Source organism: Heteronotia binoei, chromosome 17, assembly GCF_032191835.1.
Source record: "Heteronotia binoei isolate CCM8104 ecotype False Entrance Well chromosome 17, APGP_CSIRO_Hbin_v1, whole genome shotgun sequence".
NCBI classification, from domain to species: Eukaryota; Metazoa; Chordata; class Lepidosauria; order Squamata; family Gekkonidae; genus Heteronotia; species Heteronotia binoei.
Window position 1 is genome coordinate 11604804 of NC_083239.1, and position 21351 is coordinate 11626154.

The following is a 21351-nucleotide window of genomic DNA, read 5'->3' on the forward strand; positions in this document are numbered from 1 at the left end:
AGCCTTTGAGTCTCTGTAACCCCTGCTCTCAGGAACTTAAGTCTCAGGGTCATATTTATGTAGAGAATAAATGTATACATTTATTTAATCCATTCATAATGTAGAATGTTGTCATCTATAGAAAGTGAACATGCCCCATGCTTTTAAAAGAAAATGCTCCAGCAAAGATTTTTAGGGCTCAAGACACATTAACACAAATTACACTAATCATTCTTTTTATGCTCAGAAGGGTAGGTTTGCTCTACCCTTTAGACTCCTCATGCCACGCAAAGCATGCACTAGCAGTTCTACATGCCAGCCTTGCTTATTGTTGCATGTGATTCTGCAGAACTGCTTCTCTGATATTTACTTTGAACCTCTTCCATGCAAAACTACTGAATGCTTCTGTTCTGTGGTTCTCCAACATCATCCAGAACTGTAACCAATTGATCATCCTGGGATAGTGATCTCAACTAGGGGTTTGCATTCTGTATCAACAAAGTCAAACAAATACCCAAAAAATACCTTACTGGTATTTTTCAGGTATTTTCTATAAGTCAAATTAGATTCTTAAATCTGGCCCTGACCTGGATAGCCCAGGCAAACCCTATCTAGTCAGATCAGAAACTAAACACAGCTGACCCTGGCAACTAGTTGGATGGAAGACCTCCTTGGAATACCAGAAGCGGGAGGCGTAAGCAGGCTGTACCAAGCCAATAGCAAAATCCCCTTAGAGCAGGGGTGTCAAACACACAGCCTGGGGGCTGAATCAGGCCCCCAGAGGGCTTCTATCAGGCCCCCGAGCAACTGACTCTTGTCTGCTTCCTTCTTCCTCTCTCTTGCTTCCTTCTGTATCTCAATTTGCTTTACATGGCTTACTCAATCACTCTGGAGCTACAGAGCAAAACCTCAATTTTCTCCATTGGTTGAGGTTCCTCCCCATCCTGGTCCCCTGGGAAGGGAGGGAAAGAGCCAGAGCTTTCTTTGCTAAGTTCCCTGAATCCCATGGGAGAAATACCAAGAAAGCACCTTTATGACCAACAAGTGCTAATGTTTTAAGCATGTTTTAAGGCTTTAAAAAAAAAAATCTTTAGTCACTTTTATCTGTGTCCTTTAAGAAGTTTATATCTTGCTACCTAATCTTAAATAGGTACACACCTGGCCCGGCAAGGTCTCATTTATGTCAGATCCAGCCCTCATAACAAATGAGTTCGACACCCCTGCCATAGAGAGAGCTTAGAGCCAATCACTGCAATGCATTTGCAAATGGCACTGCACTGAAGGTCTGCAATTTTGCAAGGTTGTTCCTGGCTTCAAATGTGAAGTCTAGCGAACTACCTTGCTTTCCCCACCCATTTCCCTGGGAACAGGACAGAGGAGGGAAGGAAAAACAGGTTGCTTACCTGTAACTGATGATCTTTGAGTGGTCATCTGTGCAGTCACACACACATGGGTTTTCTGCCTGGAGACGAACCCAACCTCGGAGAATTCAAAGCTAGTCTAGGCATTTATTTTGGCGCGCATTCCCTCTCGATCTGGGGAGCAGGCATCCATTGTGCATGCCTGGAGCGAGGGGAAGGAGCTCCACCCACCCAGTTTCTTCTAGCCGCTGCATAGAGAAAATTGTTAGCAGAAAAGAGAATAAACCAGCAGCGGGGACGGCTAGGCGGGCATGTGTGACTGCACAGATGACCACTCGAAGATCATCACTTACAGGTAAGCAACCTGTTTATCTTCATCGTGGTCTCTGTGCAGTCCCACACATGGGTTACTGGTAAGCTGAAGTGCACGGAGGCGGGTGCTGGTTCTGTAAGAGAAGAATACATGTTAACATGCATAAAAGTAATAAGAAATATTGTACTTACAGGGCATGGGGCTGTATGCGTCAGTTAAAAATGGAGCGAAGTACAGCCTTCCCGAAGGATACGTCATGCTGAGCACAAACGTCTAACGCATAGTGTGTGGCAAACGCAGATGGAGAAGACCAGACCGCAGCGGCACAGATGTCCTCCATCGGTACGCCTCTACAAAAGGCTGATGACGTGGAGACAGCTCGAGTGGAATGAGCTCACAAGTGTTCAGGTACGCATTGTTTAGCCAATTGGTAGCATAAAGCAATGGCAGCCACAACTCACTTTGAAAACCTCTGGGTTGAGATTTTGTATCCCTGATTATGTATTCCATAAGCCACAAAAAGTCTAGAGTCCTTACAGAAAAGACCTGTCCTTTCAATGTAGAAAGCGAGGGCCCTACGTACATCAAGGTTGTGTAGGGTCCATTGACCGCCGTCACTAGGTTTTTGAAAAAAGGAAGGCAGGGTGGTCAACTTTCCCAGGTGATAAGGTGAAACGACTTTCGGCAGGAAGGCAGGGTCAGGGCGTAGAACCACTCTGTCATGGTGGAAGACAGTGTATGGGGGGTCTGACCGAAAGGCACAAATGTCATTGACTCTTCTGCCGAATATGAGCGCCACCAGCAACGCCGTCTTCCATGTCAAGAGATGCAGTGGAATGGATGCCATCGGCTCAAAGGGAGGTTTCATCAGTTGGCTCAGAACAAGAGACAAACTCCATGTGGGTTGCAGTTGGCGAATTGGAGGTTGAAGATGCAGAATGCCCTTTAGGAAGGCTTTTGTTGCAGAATGAGAGAAAACAGTGTGGCCTTCAATGTGTGGATGAAGGGCTGAAATAGCTGCCAGGTGAACCTTTAGAGAGGAGTAGGCTACGCCTGAGTTTGACAGAGACAAAGCGTAGGTCAGAATCTGAGCTATAGAGGATGATTCAGGAAGGAAGTTATGTTGAGCAGCATATGCTGAAAAGCGCTTCCATTTTTGAGAGTAGGATTTTCTAGTGGAAGGCTTTCTGGCGTTGAGAAGAACATGTTGGACTTCTGCGGGAAAATCTAGAAACTGATTTTACAGGCAGTCAATTGCAGAAGTCCCAGGTCGTGGTGCAGGACTTTGTCGTCTTGTTGAGAGATCAAGTCCCGAGCTTGGGGAAAGCGATGAAACACACTGTTCGAGAGAAGAAGGAGGGTGGTGAACCATGGTTGGCAGGGCCACCAGGGAGTGATGAGGTACAGTTGGTCCGATCCAGTCTGATTTTCTGAAGCGTTCTCGTTATCAGTGGGATAGGTGGGAACAGGTAGTGTAGTGGTCCTGACCACGAATGGAGGAAGGCATCTCCCGCAGATTGCGTGGATGGAGGTCCCCGAGTGTAGAAACGTGGGCACTGAGTGTTGTCCCGAGAGGCAAAGATGTCTATGGCCAGAACCCTGAATGTCCTGAAGACTGGTCGAAGATAGTTGCTGTTGAGGGTCCATTCGTGGTCATTCACAAGGTGACGACTTAATGCATCCGCTTGAGCATTTTGGATTTCCGGCAGGTGTACAGCAGTTAGGAATATGTTGTGAGCAATGCTCCAATGCAAAGGGCTAAGGCCCACTTGCAGAGGTGAACAGAAGCAGTGCCCCCCTAACGGTTGATATAAACCACGGTTGCCATGTTGTCTGAGGTGACCTGGATGTGCAGACCGTGAAGGGACGATAGGAATGACTTGAGTGCTCTGTGGACCGCCAAGAGTTCCAGGCAGTTGATATGTAGGGATTTCTCGTAGGCTGTCCACTGCCCTTGTACCGTTAGTGTCCCGAAGTGGGCTCCCCAACCCCACCTCAAGGCATCTGTAGTAACAATGGCTGACAGGGGCGACCTTATGAACAGCATTCCCGCCAGAAGATGATGTTTCATTGTCCACCATTCCAGAGATGGGAGAATGTGGTGTGGAACAGTGAGTAAAGTCATTTGGTGTTGTCGATGCGGGCGGAACGTCCGTACGAACCATAATTGCAGAGGTCGCACGCGGAGCCTTGCAAAGCACAGGACAGAGGTTGTGGCAGCCATAAGTCCCAGCATGCGCTTAAAAATGAAGGCTGTTTGGGTATATGGTGAACCCTGTCTGCAGGGAGGTAGGCCTTGTGGGATACCGTTGATTGGCGTGCACCTATGAATTGGATGTCCTGTGTTGGTATCAGATTGGACATTGTCAGGTTGACTTGAAAACCCAATGAAGAAAGAAGAGATAGAGTGGTTGATATGTCTTTTTGAAGATGCTCTTTGGATTGGGCCACAATGAGCCAGTCGTCTATGTAAGGATATATGGAAATTTTTTGTTGCCGATGAGTCGCCCCCACCACCGCCATACACTTTGTGAAGACTCTTGGTGCAGTCGATAGGCCGAAGGGAAGGGAGCGGAACTGGTAGTGTTGGTCCCCGACGGCAAACCTCAAGAATCTTCTGTGGTGATGGTTGATGGTAAGGTGGAACTAGACGTCTTGAAGCCATCCAAGCATCTTTTGGGATCAACAGGAGAACAGACTGCAGGGTAATCATGCGGAATTTTTTGTACAGGATATGGTGATTGAGCTTGTGAAGGTCCAGTATTGGGCGTTGTCCTCCATCTCTCTTTGGAACCAGGAAGTATCGGGAATAGAACCCTGTGCGATGGAACTGTGATGAGACTGGTTCTATGGCTGCCATGTCCAGCAAGGCAGAGATCTCTTCCTGAAGAGGGAGGGATGGAGGAGTATGTATGAATCGATGGAGCCTCGGGGGCGAATTGAACTTTATGGTGTAGGCCATAATTCCTGTGGATGATCACCAGGACCCAGGAATCCGATGTTATGGACTCCCACATGGGGTAAAATGGAAGCAGTCTTGTGATGCTGGGTAGATGCTGTGGTTGAAGAGGAGATGGCATTAGGAAGTCAAAGAGACTGTTTTGAAGCAGGAGTTGCCTTCTTTGTGGTCTGTGCACAAGGCCGTTGATGGAAGGGTTGTTTAGCTGGTGGAGCTTTGCGCTTCCATTAGTCAGCCTGTCTAGGTGAGCGGGGGCGTTTATAATAGGACAGTTTCCAGACTTTCTGTCTATTAGGTTGAGACTGTTGTTGACTGACTCCTAATCTCCTAGCTCTTTTTCTACTGTCATCGACAGTGGCCAGGATGTCATCAGTTGTAGCATTAAAGAGGCCCTGACCATCGAAGGAAGGACTTAGGACAAGGAAGGACTTAGACAAGGAGTGCACAATCATGGAGTTGGGTGCAAGGTGGTTGAATAAAAATTTAGAATCCAGTGCATGGATTTTATATAAAGATTCGGTCCTCTTTGATGTAGGTGGGACCAATGCGGGCTGGTCCCAAGCCTCCTTTAAGCCTTCTAGGTGAACAGGGAGCATTGGGAGGAAGGAGCCCGTAGGCAAGTCAGCATGGACTAGATCACGGACCACATCGGATACTCTCTGTAGATCAGTGGTGAGCTTTATATTGAGAGTATTTGCCATGTTGGTAAGCAGGTCTCAGTAAGCCTTGGATCCTTCAGATGGTGAGAGATCGGCCAGTTTGGTAACATCGGAAATAGGTGATGCTGGTGCAGATGCTGCAGATTGAGAAGAATCCCAGTGTTCAGCTTTGGACTCCTCGATCATCGATAGGAGTCATAGGACGGTCGTGTAAGGGCTTGGTCAGTAGTGATATAACCTAACCCGGAAGGGTAGGTTGGTCAGGCTGAAGTATCTGCTGTTTCGATGGAGCTGAGAAAGCAGATGTTGAGGGAGCCGGTGATAGTGGTTTCGACTCCTGACTGTAATGTCGGGGTCGATGAGGAGATGAACCTTTGTGGTATCGAGGGTAGTAAAGTTCCTCATGGTACCGAGGTCGGTATGTGACTTCATGGTACCAAGGTTCATGGTATCTATGTTGATAGACTTCTTCACAGTACCGAGGCTGGTGGGATTCTTCAAAGTACCGGGGTCGATGGAACTCGTGGGATGGTAATCTAGAAGATCTGTAGTATTGCCAGTGCCGACATGGGGACGGCGATCTGGAACAAGATGGGCTGCAGTAGTAATAACGATCCCTGCGTCGGTTTGGAGACCGTTCAGCATAGAGTTGAGTTGGAGACTCTCGATGTAGCGGAGAGACAGCCGAATCCTTGAAGGTGCAAGGTACCGACACTTCACGGAACGAGTGGACCCCCAGAAGATTGGCTCGATGAGTTCGAAGTCGAGGTGAAGGTTCCAAGGACTCAGTGGCAAGGATGTCCTCCAGTAGGGATTCGTGGACAGACGGAGATCTAGATTGGATGAGGATGACCTCTTCGGTTATGACATCGGTAGGAGTCAAGAGTTCCACAGGAACAGTCGGTGCCGTCAATACTGAAACTGAGGTGGATGCCGCCGGGTGCGAGGTTGAAGCCATGGTATGGTCGGAGGGTCTCGAGTCCGAGGACTGACGATCAGTCTTCGACGTGGATTTCGAAGGTATCGACTCCGAGTGACGTTTGGAAGACAATTCCAACCGGTGTTTTTTCTTGGAGTCGTCAGATTTCTTGGTGTGTTTTCCGGACTTATGCTTACTGGAAGCTGATGCCACGGAAGCTGCCGGTCGAACCACGTCCCCTTGCAGAGTTAGGGAAGGTGACGAAGTCTGAGACCCAGAAGCGTGGAACATTACAGGCCACAACAAGGACTCTAAAAGGTGGCTTTTGAGTCTAGCAGCACAATTTTTCCTGGTCTGTTTCCCGAACTGGCTGCAATGAACACAGGTATTGGTTCTGTGGGTCTCCCCCAAACAAAATAGGCACAAAGAATGTCCGTCGGTCGAGGGAATTTTGGTCCCACACCGGGTGCACTTTTTAAAGGTTGTTTTGGGTAATAGTAAAGAAGATAATTTTTTTTAATAGAATAACGATACCAGTCAGGATGTAGAAGAGGAGGATGAAGTTAAGAATTGAAGAAAAACAGAGCGAAGTTGAGGAGATGCAATGAGGTAGGTCAATCTGAACGGCGGTAAAGAAGAAACTGGGTGGGTGGAGCACCTTCCCCTCACTCCAGGCATGCGCAGTGGATGCCTGCTCCCCAGATCGAGAGGGAATGCGCGCCAAAATAAACACCTAGGCTAGCTTTGAATTCTCCGAGGTTAGGTTGGTCTCCAGGCGGAAAACCCATATGTGGGACTGAACAGAGACCACGATGAAGATCAGTGGAAATTTGGTCAATTGGATTTCAGGTTAAGAGGAAACACTGACAATCACAGAAGTTTGTTCTTTTCTGAAGTTCTTCTGTGCATGGGCAGAGAAAATAAATGCAAGGGCCTGGCTGAGCGAGGTCTGGTTAGAGACTGTGTGGCTGGCTTTTGCTTCAGCTGCTGCTCTGAGCCAGACTTTATGGACTTGATCCTGCCTGTTGCCTGCCTGGAGAAGAGTGAAGAGAAGAAAGTGACTAGTTTGCCTTAACAACCATTTTTAAAAGTTTCCTTATTTTACTGTTAGTTTGTTCTTTGGGCTTGATGGGTGGTGGATCATGGGGGAGGGGAGTTAAGGCCAAAGGCCTCTGGCTGGTCAGCTCTTTTTTCCCTTTGGTTTATATTTTAATGTTAACTAGTTTTATTTATTTTATGGTATTTCTATCCTGCCCTCCTCCCCCACAAGCTTTTAACGCTCTCTCTCAGCTTCTGGCTTTCAGTGATTTTTGAGGAGTTTGGGTGTGGTCTTTGTGTGTGGGGGGGGGGAGTAAGGTTAAGAGGTGGAGAACTAGCTCACCATAGCAACGTATCTCAGAGTGAGCATCATCTTGTGAAACATTTCTTATGAACTTCATATGATTTAAAGGCAAAACATACTAGATGAGAGTCGTACATTGAACTTTATTATATCGACATGGTAGAGGATTCAATATTGAATATTTCTGACTGGCAATTATTTATTATTTTGTGCATGAATTTATGAGAGTATAACTTTGTTTTTTTATTAATATAATTTCATTTATAGCATATTATTTACACAGTATCGGGTTCAGCTTATGTAGTGTCCGTCATCAACAGTGGTCCTCAAACAGTGGTACACCAGTTTGGTGTAGTGGTTAAGTGTGTGGACTCTTATCTGGGAGAACCGGGTTTGATTCCCCTCTCCTTTACTTGCGCCTGCTGGCATGGCCTTGGGTCAGCCATAGCTCTGGCAGAGGTTGTCCTTGAAAGGGCAGCTGCTGTGACAGCCCTCTCAGCCTCACCCACCTCACAGGGTGTCTGTTGTGGGGGAGGAAGGTAAAGGAGATTGTGAGCCGCTCTGAGCCTCTTCGGAGTGGAGGGCGGGATATAAATCCAATATCTTCATCTACCTCACAGGGTGTCTGTTGTGGGGGAGGAAGGGAAAGGAGATTGTGAGCCGCTCTGAGACTCTTTGGAGTGGAGGGCGGGATATAAATCCAATATCTTCTTCTTCAATATTATCTGGAGTCTAGTTTGTAATTGTCACAATCATTTGCTTCAAGTCAGGATAAGGTCCTTATTCCACAAGTTCAAAAAGAAGCCTGAGATACGGCAGCTCCTGTTTTACAGAAACTTAAAAAGCCACAGTGATGAACATATAGCCGTCTCTGCACACAAGCACTTCAAGAATGTATCTACATAAGGGCTGTTAAGCTTAGGCAGGACATTTGAGCAGAGTTTTTGTCCTTTTCAGTAGCTTTGGCACTTGGACAATTGTTTGCATTTAATGGGCCCATTGTTCTGTGCATTGTCTCCAATGCCCCCTACCAATACACACATGCCTGCGCACAAGCCACAAACATCTGCATCTTTCATATATGTTAAATACCCGGAGGCACAAATAAAAGGATTCAAAGGAAACAGCTGCGCCAGAAGGTGGTCTTCTGTTCCTGTGGAGCACAATGTATTTTTCAGGCAATGGATGGAAGCCATTCACTTCAGGAAAGGCCGATTCTTAAAGAGCAAAGATGAAGGAAACCTCTGCTTGCTGGAGATCAAGCAAACACAATGGAAGCAAACTGGCTGCTCACGTTCATGAACTGAGCATAACCGTCCTTTACTACACAACCAACTGCACCTAGAACGGCTCCTTCAGATCCAGTATCTTTCCCCGCTGACATTCACTGAGGCACCAGGCACAGTCTGCACAATTAACCAACATATTTGCTGATTACAGGGCACACATTTTGGTTTACATTCCTTGCATTAAGATTATGAGCGGGCTGTTTTTATTGCCATCTAATTTAGCTAATGTTCTTGCTAACATGGCTCAATGCCGTTTATGCAACAGAAGATGCCTAGAATAGCCCTATTTGGCCAGAAAGGTGTAATGTAACTTTTTTAAAAATAAAGCAAGCCCTACAGCCAAGAAAAGAATGCCACTCCAAAACTAAGCAGAACTCAAGGAACTACAAGAACGCCTGGGAACGTCGACTGCGGGGTGACATGTTAGAGGGTTACAAGATTATGCATGGGATGGAGAAGGTAGAGAAAGAAGTACAATACAAGAACTCATGGGCATTCAATGAAATTGCTGAGCAGTCGGGTTAGAACGGATAAAAGGAGGTACTTCTTCACCCAAAGGGTGATTAACATGTGGAATTCACTGCCACAGGAGGTGGTGGCAGCTACAAGCATAGCCAGCTTCAAGAGGGGGTTAGATAAAAATATGGAGCAGAGGTCCATCGGTGGCTATTAGCCACAGTGTGTGTGTGTGTATATTTTGGCCATTGTGTGACACAGAGTGTTGGACTGGATGGGCCATTGGCCTGATGCAACATGGTTTCTCTTATGTTCTTAAGAACAAACCATTCTTGGGCCAATTTACATCAGGACAAAAAGGACAGCTGTTAAGACAGCTTTGGCAGGAAGACATGCACCCTGTTGTCAGAGGCATCTTCCATTACGCTGTTCTTGGAGGCAGCCAAGATATGCCACAGCAGTTACATCCTGTGTCCCCACACCACCCCAGCAAGAATCCAGCTACTAGGCAGAAAGGCTTTGGACTTCCTCTTCTGGAGCTCACCTGAGTTTTAGTGGATGTCAGACTATGTTTTTGGCAAAGAGACCAAGAGGTGTTTGGCTACTCTATCATCATGTGCCCTGAACAGAACTGCCCATCACAGCAGTGATCAAAGTCTAGAAGAATTAGTGTGCAACAAAATCTCAATGGAGACTAATGGAGAGAAAAAGAGAGGGGGAAATTTACAGGGGGGGAATGACTGCACAGGCACTTAATCCTTTCTGTTCCAAATGTGTTTCTGTTCCTCACCCCTACCCCACCACTTCCCTCCTGGAGCACTGCCAACATGTGATGGGAGAAACTGCAACAGAACAGGCAAGGAACGTTTTAGATACTCCTCCCTCACTTTTCCACACAAGATCATCTTCTCCTGAGACAGCATCTGTCTCCCTCTGGCAAAAAAGGTGGGGTGGACAGGATCCTGTTACATTTGTCAGGTATGTACCGTAAAAGGCCTTAAAGAACACTACTTGCTTGAAGGCAACTGCTTCTTCATCAAGGAAAGAGACAAACCTGCACGGCAGTATTAATACAACTGGAGACAGCAAATATGTTCAGCAGCTCCATGTGAGGTATATAACCCAAGAATGGATTCCCTACCTTCATTAGCTTCTGGCCTGGAATTCTTGATAAATGCTGAAAATTTGGCAAATATGTCCATTCCAGCAGTATTCGATTCTGGGTGTTTTGGAGAAAGCTTTGAATACCTGAAGAGGAAGATATATTTCCAAGTTTACAGTGTGATTTTGACTACAATATAGCAGTGATCCTTTCAAACTGCATACATTTAATTCCAAAAAAGAATAAAGCCAGTTTTATAATATAGAGCATGTTTTACTATTGATGAAAACCTTGTGGAATTTACTTATAAATTGTTAATATGGTTGTCATAGCAGGCATTTCAGGATTGGACTGAGACATTCTGAGGCCCTAAACAATGCCAAGTTTAAGAGGCAGCACTCCATCACCTCCCAATATGTATGCTGTGCTTTGCCTTGGGAGCTTGCTATATTTCTTCACACCCCCACTGCCTCTGTGCCTCACTTGGTGTTTAGTTTGTTCCCTCATGCGCTACAGCAGTTCTGAGAACCGTTTGCTTCTCCAACTGAAGATAAATCCAATAATTTAGACACCAACATTTTTAATCAGCCCTCAGCATTGGTCAGTTAAACACAAAGTGGGAAACCTCATGGAAAGAGGTTCTATCTGCCTGCCCTAAGAACGATCATTCATTAACTATGTCAGCAGTTGCCTAAAATTTTGCCAAAGCAAGCAGTAGAGGATCACATTAGAAAGAGGAGTGTTACAGTTTTTCCTCAGGCGCCAGCTGGCCTCTTACGGATTCAACATTTACACTGTCGGCTCTACTCAGGCAACAGTTAACAGGATGCCGTTTAAACACAATACTAATTGGCCATCAAGTCTTTTAAGATTTTGGAGCACAGAATTCTTCGTTCCATAAATCCACTAAACTACGTATACTACTGAAATTATATTTTAGTTCACTACAATTAACAAACCTACTTTGGATCGTAACTAGAGTCCCATGATTGGATAGCTCAAAATATTTCCTTAATATAAAAAAAAAACACTTGGCTGGGAGGGGAGTAATTTCGATAGGGGCTGCAGCATGAAGAAAAATACAGTTACAACCAGGTTAGCCCCCTGCCAGGGCTAACAGCAGCTACATGAGCTGTGGGGACTTCTATTTGGAGAACAGGTTAAATGCTGTAGGCCCTACTTTAAAACAACAGACCTTATCCTGGTAGGATTGTAACACTAACCTCCCTGCTCACATCATGTTCCACTGAGTCCTTTGATTCCAGTAAGCTGCAATGCTTCTTCCACAACAAAAAAAGTAACAGCTCCTCTACAGCCTTAGCTGAGATACGAGCACTGCCGAAAACGTCTTCAAATTAATTTTGAGATGGAGACTTGTTTATGAGGCATCAATGACGACTTGTAATGAAGAAGAAGGACGGTGAGGGACGGTGGCTCAGTGGTAGAGCATCTGCTTGGGAAGCAGAAGGTCCCAGGTTCAATCCCTGGCATCTCCAAAAAGGGTCCAGGCAAGTAGGCATGAAAATCCTCAGCTTGAGACCCTGGAGAGCCACTGCCAGTCTGAGAAGACAATACTGACTTTGATGGACAGAGGGTCTGATTCAGTAGAAGGCAGCTTCATATGTAGGAGGGATGGTGGCTCAGTGGTAGAGCATCTGCTTGGGAAGCAGAAGATCCCAGGTTCAATCCCTGGCATCTCCAAAAAAGGGTCCAGGCAAATAGGTGTGAAGAACCTCAGCTTGAGACCCTAGAGAGCCGCTGCCAGTCTGAGAAGACAATACTGACTTTGATGGACCGAGGGTCTGATTCAGTAGAAGGCAGCTTCATATGTTCATAAGAATGTGCAATCAAGCCATGGTGACTCCATCCATGGGGTATTCCAGGCAAGAAAGAAGCAGAGATGGTTTGTTGTTGCCTTCCTCCATGTAGCAACCTCAGGCTTCCCTGGTGGTCTCCCCTCCAAGTACTGACTGTTACTGACCCTGCTTAGGTCCCAAGCCTTGACATGTTCATACCAAATGGGGCTATTTGGGTCTCCTAACATCCCCCTGAAAACCCTAAGATCTTTTTTAAAAGAAGACATTCTTTCAAGTTAGAGGATCCTTTGCTGGCATGGTGTCAGAACTGCGAAAACTGGGGGGATTATATTAAAGATGGGCACGAACTGGAAAAATGGTGGTTTGTGTTGGTTCGCTTGATTGCCCAAACTGTTTAATGGTTCATCAAGTTTGTCTGGTCCCCAGTAAGGTTCAAAGCCATTTAAATGACTTCAGAGCTTGCTTTCCCTTGGGTATGGTCCATTTTAGTGGACTGAAATTAACTAGCTCTTCCTTTCCCTTCCTTTCCGCCCCCACCACCAGCTAGGTGAGGCGAAGGGGAGGGAGAGTGGGTAAGATTCAAACTGACCCACTCTGCCTCTCATTCCCTTCCCTCAGCTGGCCTGCCTCTGTAGGCCATCTGGAAACACTAGACAGCACAGCAGCCACATAGCTCGGGGAGGGAGGGGGAGGGGAGGGAGGCATTTAAACACCATCCCTTCCCTTCTCCAGCCAGCCTGCAGCAGCACAATGGCTGGGGGAGGAAGCGGGAGGCATTTAAATGCCACCCCCTCTCTTTTCCAGCCCACAGTCTCTCCATTGTACCCTATGGCCCATAAGATACAATGGAGAGATTGTGCTGCTGTGTGACTCCAGAGAGGCATTTTGTGCCCATCCCTAGTTTATATCAAACAGTTCATCTAGGGAGCAAACTTTTCAAAAAAGAAATGATTTTTTCCCTATCTTTTACCTGTTGCCCCTCTAATAAACCCCCCTCTCAAGTAGCTTAGAATTTAAAGTGACATTTCCCTGGAAAACAAACTTTCAGACCTGAGAGTACCCTTGACTTCATCCCCAAGTATCAATAAGCATTCACTAGACCTGACCATGCAGAATTTTAAGCAGCAAGCCCCTGCATTCATCAGCGCCTATTACAGGTAAAATGAGGAGACAACAAAGGTTCTTTCCTGTGAAGAAAGCTGCTTGTGCTCACTTCCCATGATGGGGAGACATTTAATGAAGCCATTCAGCTAAACCTTTTCCCAGTGCTAATCTTCTGATCTTCACCCCACTCGTGACAGGAGAACAAGCAGCCAAAAGTGACAAAGACCTAGGACACAGCATAAAGTGTAAGAGGAAGAAACAGAGGTGGTGAATCAGGGATAGGTCGCCAGCTGAGATGGCAGGAACATTTGTGTTAGGAGAGGGGTTAAAGGCAGCCTTCCTGTCACCCAAGAGTCTTTACTCGTCTCTTTGAAAGTATTTTCTTCATTATGTCACAAATTTTGGTTTTAAAAATCACAACAAAAACATAAAGTCCTGTATGACCTTACACGTGCTGTTCATTTGTGACAGCTCTGCAGAGACAATATCTCCACCACCTCCACTTACTGTTACAGAGTTGGCATGTCAAGCACATCTATAGAAATGACCAAAAATGCCTTTTCCAGAAACACTGGGGTAGATCCTACACTGTTTAGGCAAAGTCAAACTTCACAGGAAGCACTGCAAATGATAACAAATAGGTGTCTAGTAGTATTTTAAATATTTAAAAGATCTTATTCTTCTTTCATTGATTATAGCCCCCTTTGTCAGGTAATGTAGTAGACCCTCACTAGGCAGACATCAAAGTATGAAAAAAGTCAATAATAAAGCCAAGGGCCCATAAAATGCAGAGTTATAGGGTGAAACTTAATCACATAATATTCACAAAGTAATAAAAAGTAAAGAAACAATTCCTAACTACAGTAACTAGACATTTCTCTAGTTTTGCTATGCTACTTAATAGGATTTATTAAGACAGTTACCACTTTTAATGTGTAAAGAATCCAAAGTTTTTATTCAGCGGAGATGGCATCAAATCTTCTTGTGAACTCTAAATATGGCAGTTTCACACTGGAGTCTCCCCCCTTTGAAATTCTTCACCTTGCTATTTTTCATACCTCATATGGAGCTGTCTGCCTAATGAGGACCCACTACATCGAACTTTAATCCACAAAGGCATATGCCAATATAAACCCTTAGCAGATATCTCCTTGGTGATATGCAGCAGGTTCCCATTTGTTTTAGATTGTATTAAGTACAGATGCCGCTTCTGTTGACCTACCTCTAGGGGTGTGCATTCCGTTCGGCTGAACCGAAAAAACCACCGAATCACCCGATTCAGAAGTATATGGCATCGTATACTTCTGAATCCAATCTGCAGCCATAATACGGGAGCCGTATACGGCTCCCCATATACTTCCGAATAGATATTTGGAAGTATACGGAACTCCATGGAAAAGGCGGGAAAGGAGCTTCTGCAGCCTCAGGGGAGCTGCTTGCCTCCTTTCCCGCCTTTGGAAGCCTTTTCCCGCCTCTCCCATAGCCTCCCTGGGATCAGGGAGGGAGGGGGAGAGGAGCCCCAGCAGCCAATCCAAAGCATGCATTTGCAGCCAATCCAAAGCATGCATTTGCATTTGCAGGGCTGTTGTGTAGCTGATGTCTGGGCTAATCCCCCAGCCATCAGCAACACTGTTGTTCTTTTGTTTACTTTGGTATCCAAGTAAACAGTGTTCTCTGGCCAATCACAGAGCAGTGGTACGGAATACCGTGTATTTCCTATTACCGTACTCGGAATAGCCCCATATACGGTAGATGTGCAGCTATTTCCGAATATATGGCCCCATTATACCCTATGGCCATTGAAATCAATGGCAAAATAGGGTATATTGGAAGCCGCCTGGAGGGGAGGGGGTTTGAGGGAGAGCCCCCAAATTTGCAGGGGACCTTCAAGGGACTCTCCCCTACAAACCCTCCAAGTCCCAAAAAGATTGGGCCAGGGGGTCCCATTCCAGGGGCACCCAAAGAGGGTGCGCCTATCCCACCATTATACCCTATGGGCCATTGAAATCAATGGCAACGGAGGGCATAATTAGAGGCTACTGGGAGGCAGGGGGTTTGAGGGAGAGCCCCAAAAACTGCAGGGAACCTGCAGGGAACTCTCCCTTATAAAACCCCCAAGTCCCAAAAAGACTGGGCTGGGGGTCCCTGTCTTTGGGCTCCCCAAAAGGCCCATTGCCACCAATGATGGAGAAAGCCGAATTAGCCGCTTGAAACCCCCCTGGCCCAAAAAGACTTCACCCATCAGTGGGCACCCCCAAAAGGAACACTGCTCCCAATGGTGAAAAAAACCAATTAGAGCCACTTCCTCACTTTAACTGTCGTGGGAAAAGTGGCTCTGGGGAGCAGGGGTTTTTGGGCTCTGTAGAGATTCTCTGGTGTGAAGTTAGGTTTGGCTTTGGGAGCCCCAGGAACTGGACCCCTGGTCCAAATTTTTTTTTGGCCTTGTGGGTTTTGTGTGGGACAGTGCCCTGAAGCTGCACAGCAGTTTGGGGGGCTCTCCTCAAAACCCCCTGCTCCCCAGAGCCACTTTTCCCATGACAATTACAGTAGTAGGAAGTGGCTCTAATTGGTTTTTTCTCACCATTGGGAACAGTGTTCCTTTTGGGGTGCCCACAGAGGAGTGCAGTCTTTTTGGGCCAGGGGGGTTGCATGCGGGGGAGTCCCCTGAAGCTGCTCTGCAGTTTTGGGGTCTCTCCCTCAAACCCCCCTCTGGCCAGAATCACTTTCCCCACAGCAATTATAGTGGAGGAAGCGGCTAATTGGGCTTTCCCCATCATTGTTGGCAATGGGCCTTTTGGGGAGCCCAAAGACAGGTACCCCCTGGCCCAATCTTTTTGGAACTTGGGGGTTTTGTAGGGGAGAGTCCCCTGTGGGGCCCCTGCAGTTTTGGGGGCTGTCCCTCAAAACCCCTGCCCCCCAGTAGCCTCTAATTATGCCCTATGTTGCCATTGATTTCAATGGCCCATAGGGTATAATGGTGAGATAGGGGCACCCTCTTTGGGTGCCCCTGGAATGGGACCCCCTGGCCCAATCTTTTTGGGACTTAGGGGGTTTGTAGGGGAGAGTCCCCTGCCGGTCCCCTGCAAATTTAGGGGCTCTCCCTCAAACCCCCTCCCCTCCAGACAGCTTCCAATATTTTGTCATTGATTTCAATGGCCATAGGGTATAATGGGGCTGTATATTCGGAAATAGCCTCGCATCTACCATATATGCGGCTATTCCGAGTACCGGTATTCGGAAATATACAGTATTCCAAATTTTTTGGCCCCGAATATTTCCGAATCCGATTTTTTCAGAATTTTTTGCACAGCCCTCTTAACCCTTCTTTGTGGCAACAGGAAGGGGAAACACACACCCCACCCTGAGAACAGACAATGACAACTTCCAACATCACACTTTCCGCCCACCATCACCCCCTCATTGACACTTACTTGGGTGGGCAGAGGATTTCTTCAAGAAACTCTTCAATCTTGTTCACATCTGTTTTGACTTCACTGTTAAATGTGATAAAGGGCGGGTGAGTCCCTGGAGCCAGGTTCTGGAGATCTGCAGGCTTCCTGGAAGTGTAAACACAAACAATGTTGCCTACATTTAACACATTCCACATGTTTAATTTTTAGCAAACTACAGTTAACGCTACTGTGATGAGATGAGAATGTCTCTCTGCCTCCAAAAAGTACTACCTCTGACCTCCAAGTTGAGGGCTCCCAAAGCAAAACGCCCAAGACAGGGGACACCCAGAACTTCAAGAATGTGCTAAAGGATCTGAGACAATGAATCCGATAATCAGTAAGATGCTTCACAGTATTCTTTTTTTCAAAGGACTGTAAATAATCTTGTTATTAAGGTAAAAGGCCTTAATTATCTTGTAATTACGAAGAAAGACTCCAATTATCTGGCAATTCTAAGAAAAACTTCATTATTACCTGTGAGCTCATTACAAAAGGGCTATGTACACCACTTAATAGATGTGCATCTAAAGACCATATCTTCAGAGGCAGACATATAATCATTGTGAGCTACACCATGTTGTCTTCGCCGCCTGTTCTTTGACTGACTAGCCTTTGAGACTTTTTACCCTCAATTGTGTGTGGCGTGTCAAAACCAATTTAGTGTCTGGATAGCACAGGCATCCCATGCATGTGCAAGACTCAGTTGTCCTGTTGCTGTCTCCCAGGAAGTAAACAGCACACAAACTGGCAGACATCTAGAAACCCAAATATGGCAAAATACACCATTAAACTGTTAGCAGACTCAAGGCTAAGAAGCAAAACTTAAAATATAATTTCCTCCTCCAATAGCCGGCTGAGGGGGGAAGGTCCATCGTTGTGCTTCACCATTTTATTTGCATTAACATTGTCAACCTTGTGGTTCAGAATAATTTCTCCAGTTACAATAAGTGTAGAATCATATTTACTTGGTAGAATCATATTTCAGAGATGGTAGCAGCAGCTGAACTTATACACAGATGAGAAAAACAATCCAGGCTTCTGAAAGCAGAGACTTACCATCTATCCACCATTGTTCCCTCTGGAGTAAGCTATGCCTCCAGTCTCTGCCCTAACACAGGAGTTCACGTTAGCTGCTTAAGGGCATCCCAGAAAACTAACAGCTCTTTTAGTGGAGAGCAGCAGGACATCTCATCAGAGCTCTCTACATCATTAATTTTATTGAAAAGCAGCTACACACAGACTCCCAAATTTCAGTCGGAACTTCAGTGAAAGGGGAGGAAGTTTCTCTTAGCAGGGCTTCCAGTGCAGAAACCATTCTTCACCCTGAGCTATTAATCCCTGTGGTAGTGGAAAGTGCCATCAAGTCACAGCTGACTTACGGCCATCTCATAGGACAGGGGTGGCCAACAGTAGCTCTCCAGATGTTTTTTGCCTACAACTCCCATCAGCCCCAGCCAGCATGGCCAATGGCTGGGGCTGATGGGAGTTGTAGGCAAAAAACATCTGGAGAGCTACCATTGGCCACCCCTGCCATAGGATTTCCAAGGCAAGGGACATTCAGAAGTAGTTTGCCGTTACCTGCCTCCACATCACAACCCTGGTATTCCCTGGAGATCTCCCATCCAAATATAATAGCCAGGGCCAACCCTGCTTAGCTTCCAAGACTTGACAAGATCAGGCTATCCAGGTCAGGACATTAATCCCTGTAAAAAGGGGGAAAGGCATTTAGCTGCAATGTCAGCAGCTGTGATATTGAGAATGGGAGGAGGACTTTTGAACAGTTAATCAAATTGTCTTCTGGAAGACCCACTGACATCACAAGATATTGTTCCCCAAAAGTTAGCTTTTCTGTTTTACTTCCTTTAATGGCACCCGGAAATCCATTACTATCATTTATCTGTCAGGGTACAAATTTGGGGAGATCATGCTAGTTAGCAGCAGCTGAACACCATCTCCAATTGTTTGGTCTCCTCTCTGCACGTAGGTTATAAGATCTGGGTATGCCCAGAAGCCTGAGCTGACAGGAAAGAGTCAAAGGGACTCTGAAAGTAAGCCTGAAAGTAAGGCCTAGAAATGAGCAGACGATCAGCCTACAGAGTGATATCTCCTTCTCCAATTAGTAGCCTCCCCTCCTTTTCTTGTTTGGTTTGTTCTTTTCCTGTGTGTATTAGATGCTCCGGACCCCTATTGGGAAGAAAAGCAGACTATAAATATGCTTAATAATGAAATAAATTGTTGAGGCAACCAATATTCCCTCTAAGCTGGGGAGTCTTGTGAACAAAAATGCTATTTTGTGAGCTACTGGCATTAAAGTTGTGAACTACTGCATAAATTACCGTTATTTTCGCACCATAAGACGCACTTCCCCCCCCCCCAAAAAAAGTGGGGGGGAAGTGTGTGCGTCTTATGGAGCGAAGGTACTGGTACCTACCTTCCTGGGGGGGGGGGGCGATCCGCTGCCTCCGCCTCTGATCCCGGCGCTTTCCCCGCGCCTGCCTGCCTGGCTCCAGCTCTGACGCTTACAGCAAGCGCCAGCATTGCTCCCTCTGCCCTCCGATCCTGGCGCTTGCTGTAAGCGTCAGAGCTGGAGCCAGGCAAGCAGGCATGGAAGAAGCACACTGCCCCCTCCACAGCCGGCGCTCGCAAAGCGTTGGGTTTGCGGAGGGGGAGGGTGCTTCCTCCGTACCTGTCTGCCTGGCTTCAGCTCTGATGCTTAAGCAAGCGCCGGGATCGGACGGCAGAGGGAGCAATCCTGGCGCTTGCTGTAAACATCAGAGCTGGAGCCAGGCAGGCAGGCACAGAGGAAGCGCCGGGATCGGAGGCGGAGGCAGCGGATCGCCCCCCAGGAGGAAGGTGCATCCTATCGTCCAGAGCACCTTATGGAGCGAAAAATACGGTAGTTTGCTCTGGGGCTATTTTTCCCAAGCTAAGGCAAAAATGTGTGAGCTGGAGACTAAAAAACTGAGCTAGCTCACACTAACTCAGCTTAGAGAGAACATTGGAGGCAACTGCCTGACCTCACTTCCTATCAAGTTCACTTCTGGCAGGAAGCACATGAAAAAGCATTAAACTAAAGGAACACTTCCAATTGTAGAAAGTATACTCAAAGAGTTCCTAAACTAGACAGAATAATAACCATTTGGAGGTGCCAATGATAACGGCCACTGGACTACCTTCCCCTTGCACAACACACTGTGCCAATGCAATCTCTTGGCAGATGAGATATATAAAATATTGCACTAAACTTAATGTGCTTAATACTTGAGCATCTCTTGTGGTTTTGTCAAAAAGCAGAAAATACAGACAGAATACTAGATGGTTGTGAACCCAATAGCATACACAAACAAACATTAAGCATCCCTAATTTGTTCTCCTACAAAAGCTGCTGAGTTGAGAGTCAGTTGCGTATCTTAAATAGCTTAAGCTTCAATTATGTACCGCTGTGTACGCCCACCATAATTACAGGAAATTACTAGCATGGCTCTGTTCCAATTTCTCCCACTGGTGGGAGAAGGTTTCTTTTGAAAGAAAAAAAATAGCTTAAGACAAATGTAGCAAACTATGTTTATCAGGTTGCATTCTGTTCTCTCAGCTGCCAAAAGACAGATGCTGGCAAGGCAAACACACTCCCCTATGAGACTATAATCACACACTAGGTCATTTAAATTGGGCTGCTACCTGTGCAAAACACATCAGGCCTCATTTGAAAGCAAAGGGAAGAGAGGGAGAAGAATGTACCTTCAAAAAGTAAGTACTAGCTCGCACAACATCCTTAGTTCAAACAAATATAGAGCCAATCAGGTCCATTTTTGCTTCTTTTTCCCTGCTTCCCTGTTTCCCACTCATACCTTGTAGGGTGTGTCTACTCTGGATTGGACTGGTGCAATCATACCAACACACACACACAAGATAAGCTCCTATAAAACATAACAGATGCAAATGATGCTCATTTTAGATCAGCCATGATAAATGAAGGATTGTACCATTTGAGTGAGGGGGTTACACCAGGAAATGCCTAAGAGCAATCCCAATGCAGTCCCTAATAGGTCTTCCAATACACTTCCACTAAGTTTTCCAAAGCCAGGCAGATACAACATACATTACAGAGATGCAGCCTAATAAGAAGTGCCATTCTACTTCCCTAGAAAATCAGGGCACAACCATGACCTGATTTAATGCTGAAGTTCAGGCTGTGTTTGCAACTATGCATCCTCACAGCAAAGCCACGCCCAGCCACTCTTATAAGATAACTTTTGTGCTGTTGGAGAGAACACACATGTGGAAAATCTGGAAACTCAAGGAAGAATGATGGCAGAACTCAGAAGGTGACTAAATTTTCCATCATGTCAGTACAGCACAGTCATTGTGGAATACAAGAGGCTCTTGCCAAATGAAGGAAGCAATGCATTGTAAACTGGTACAAAGTAGTAGGGGAAAAATCTGTACTAGCCTGCCCGATTGCCTGCCTACACACAATAGTACAAGCTATTCGTGCACATAAGAACGTAAGAGCAGTCCTGCTGGATTAAGCCAGCAGTCCACATAGCCTAGTATCAATTTCTCCAAGGAGATGATTGGCTGCCCCCAAAGATCCATAGT

The 21351-nt window shown here is 46.2% G+C and overlaps 1 protein-coding gene across 1 annotated transcript in view; it reads right to left on the reverse strand.

Moving 5' to 3' along the window:
• Nucleotides 1-21351, reverse strand: part of CLIC4 (chloride intracellular channel 4) — a 95294-nt gene that overhangs the window by 17004 nt on the left and 56939 nt on the right. The window contains exons 3-4 of the mRNA XM_060258087.1: nucleotides 16732-16857; nucleotides 10419-10525 (exon numbers count right to left, since the gene is read on the reverse strand). Of these exons, the coding sequence (XP_060114070.1) occupies nucleotides 10419-10525; nucleotides 16732-16857 (233 nt within the window). The remainder of the gene's footprint in view (nucleotides 1-10418; nucleotides 10526-16731; nucleotides 16858-21351) is intronic.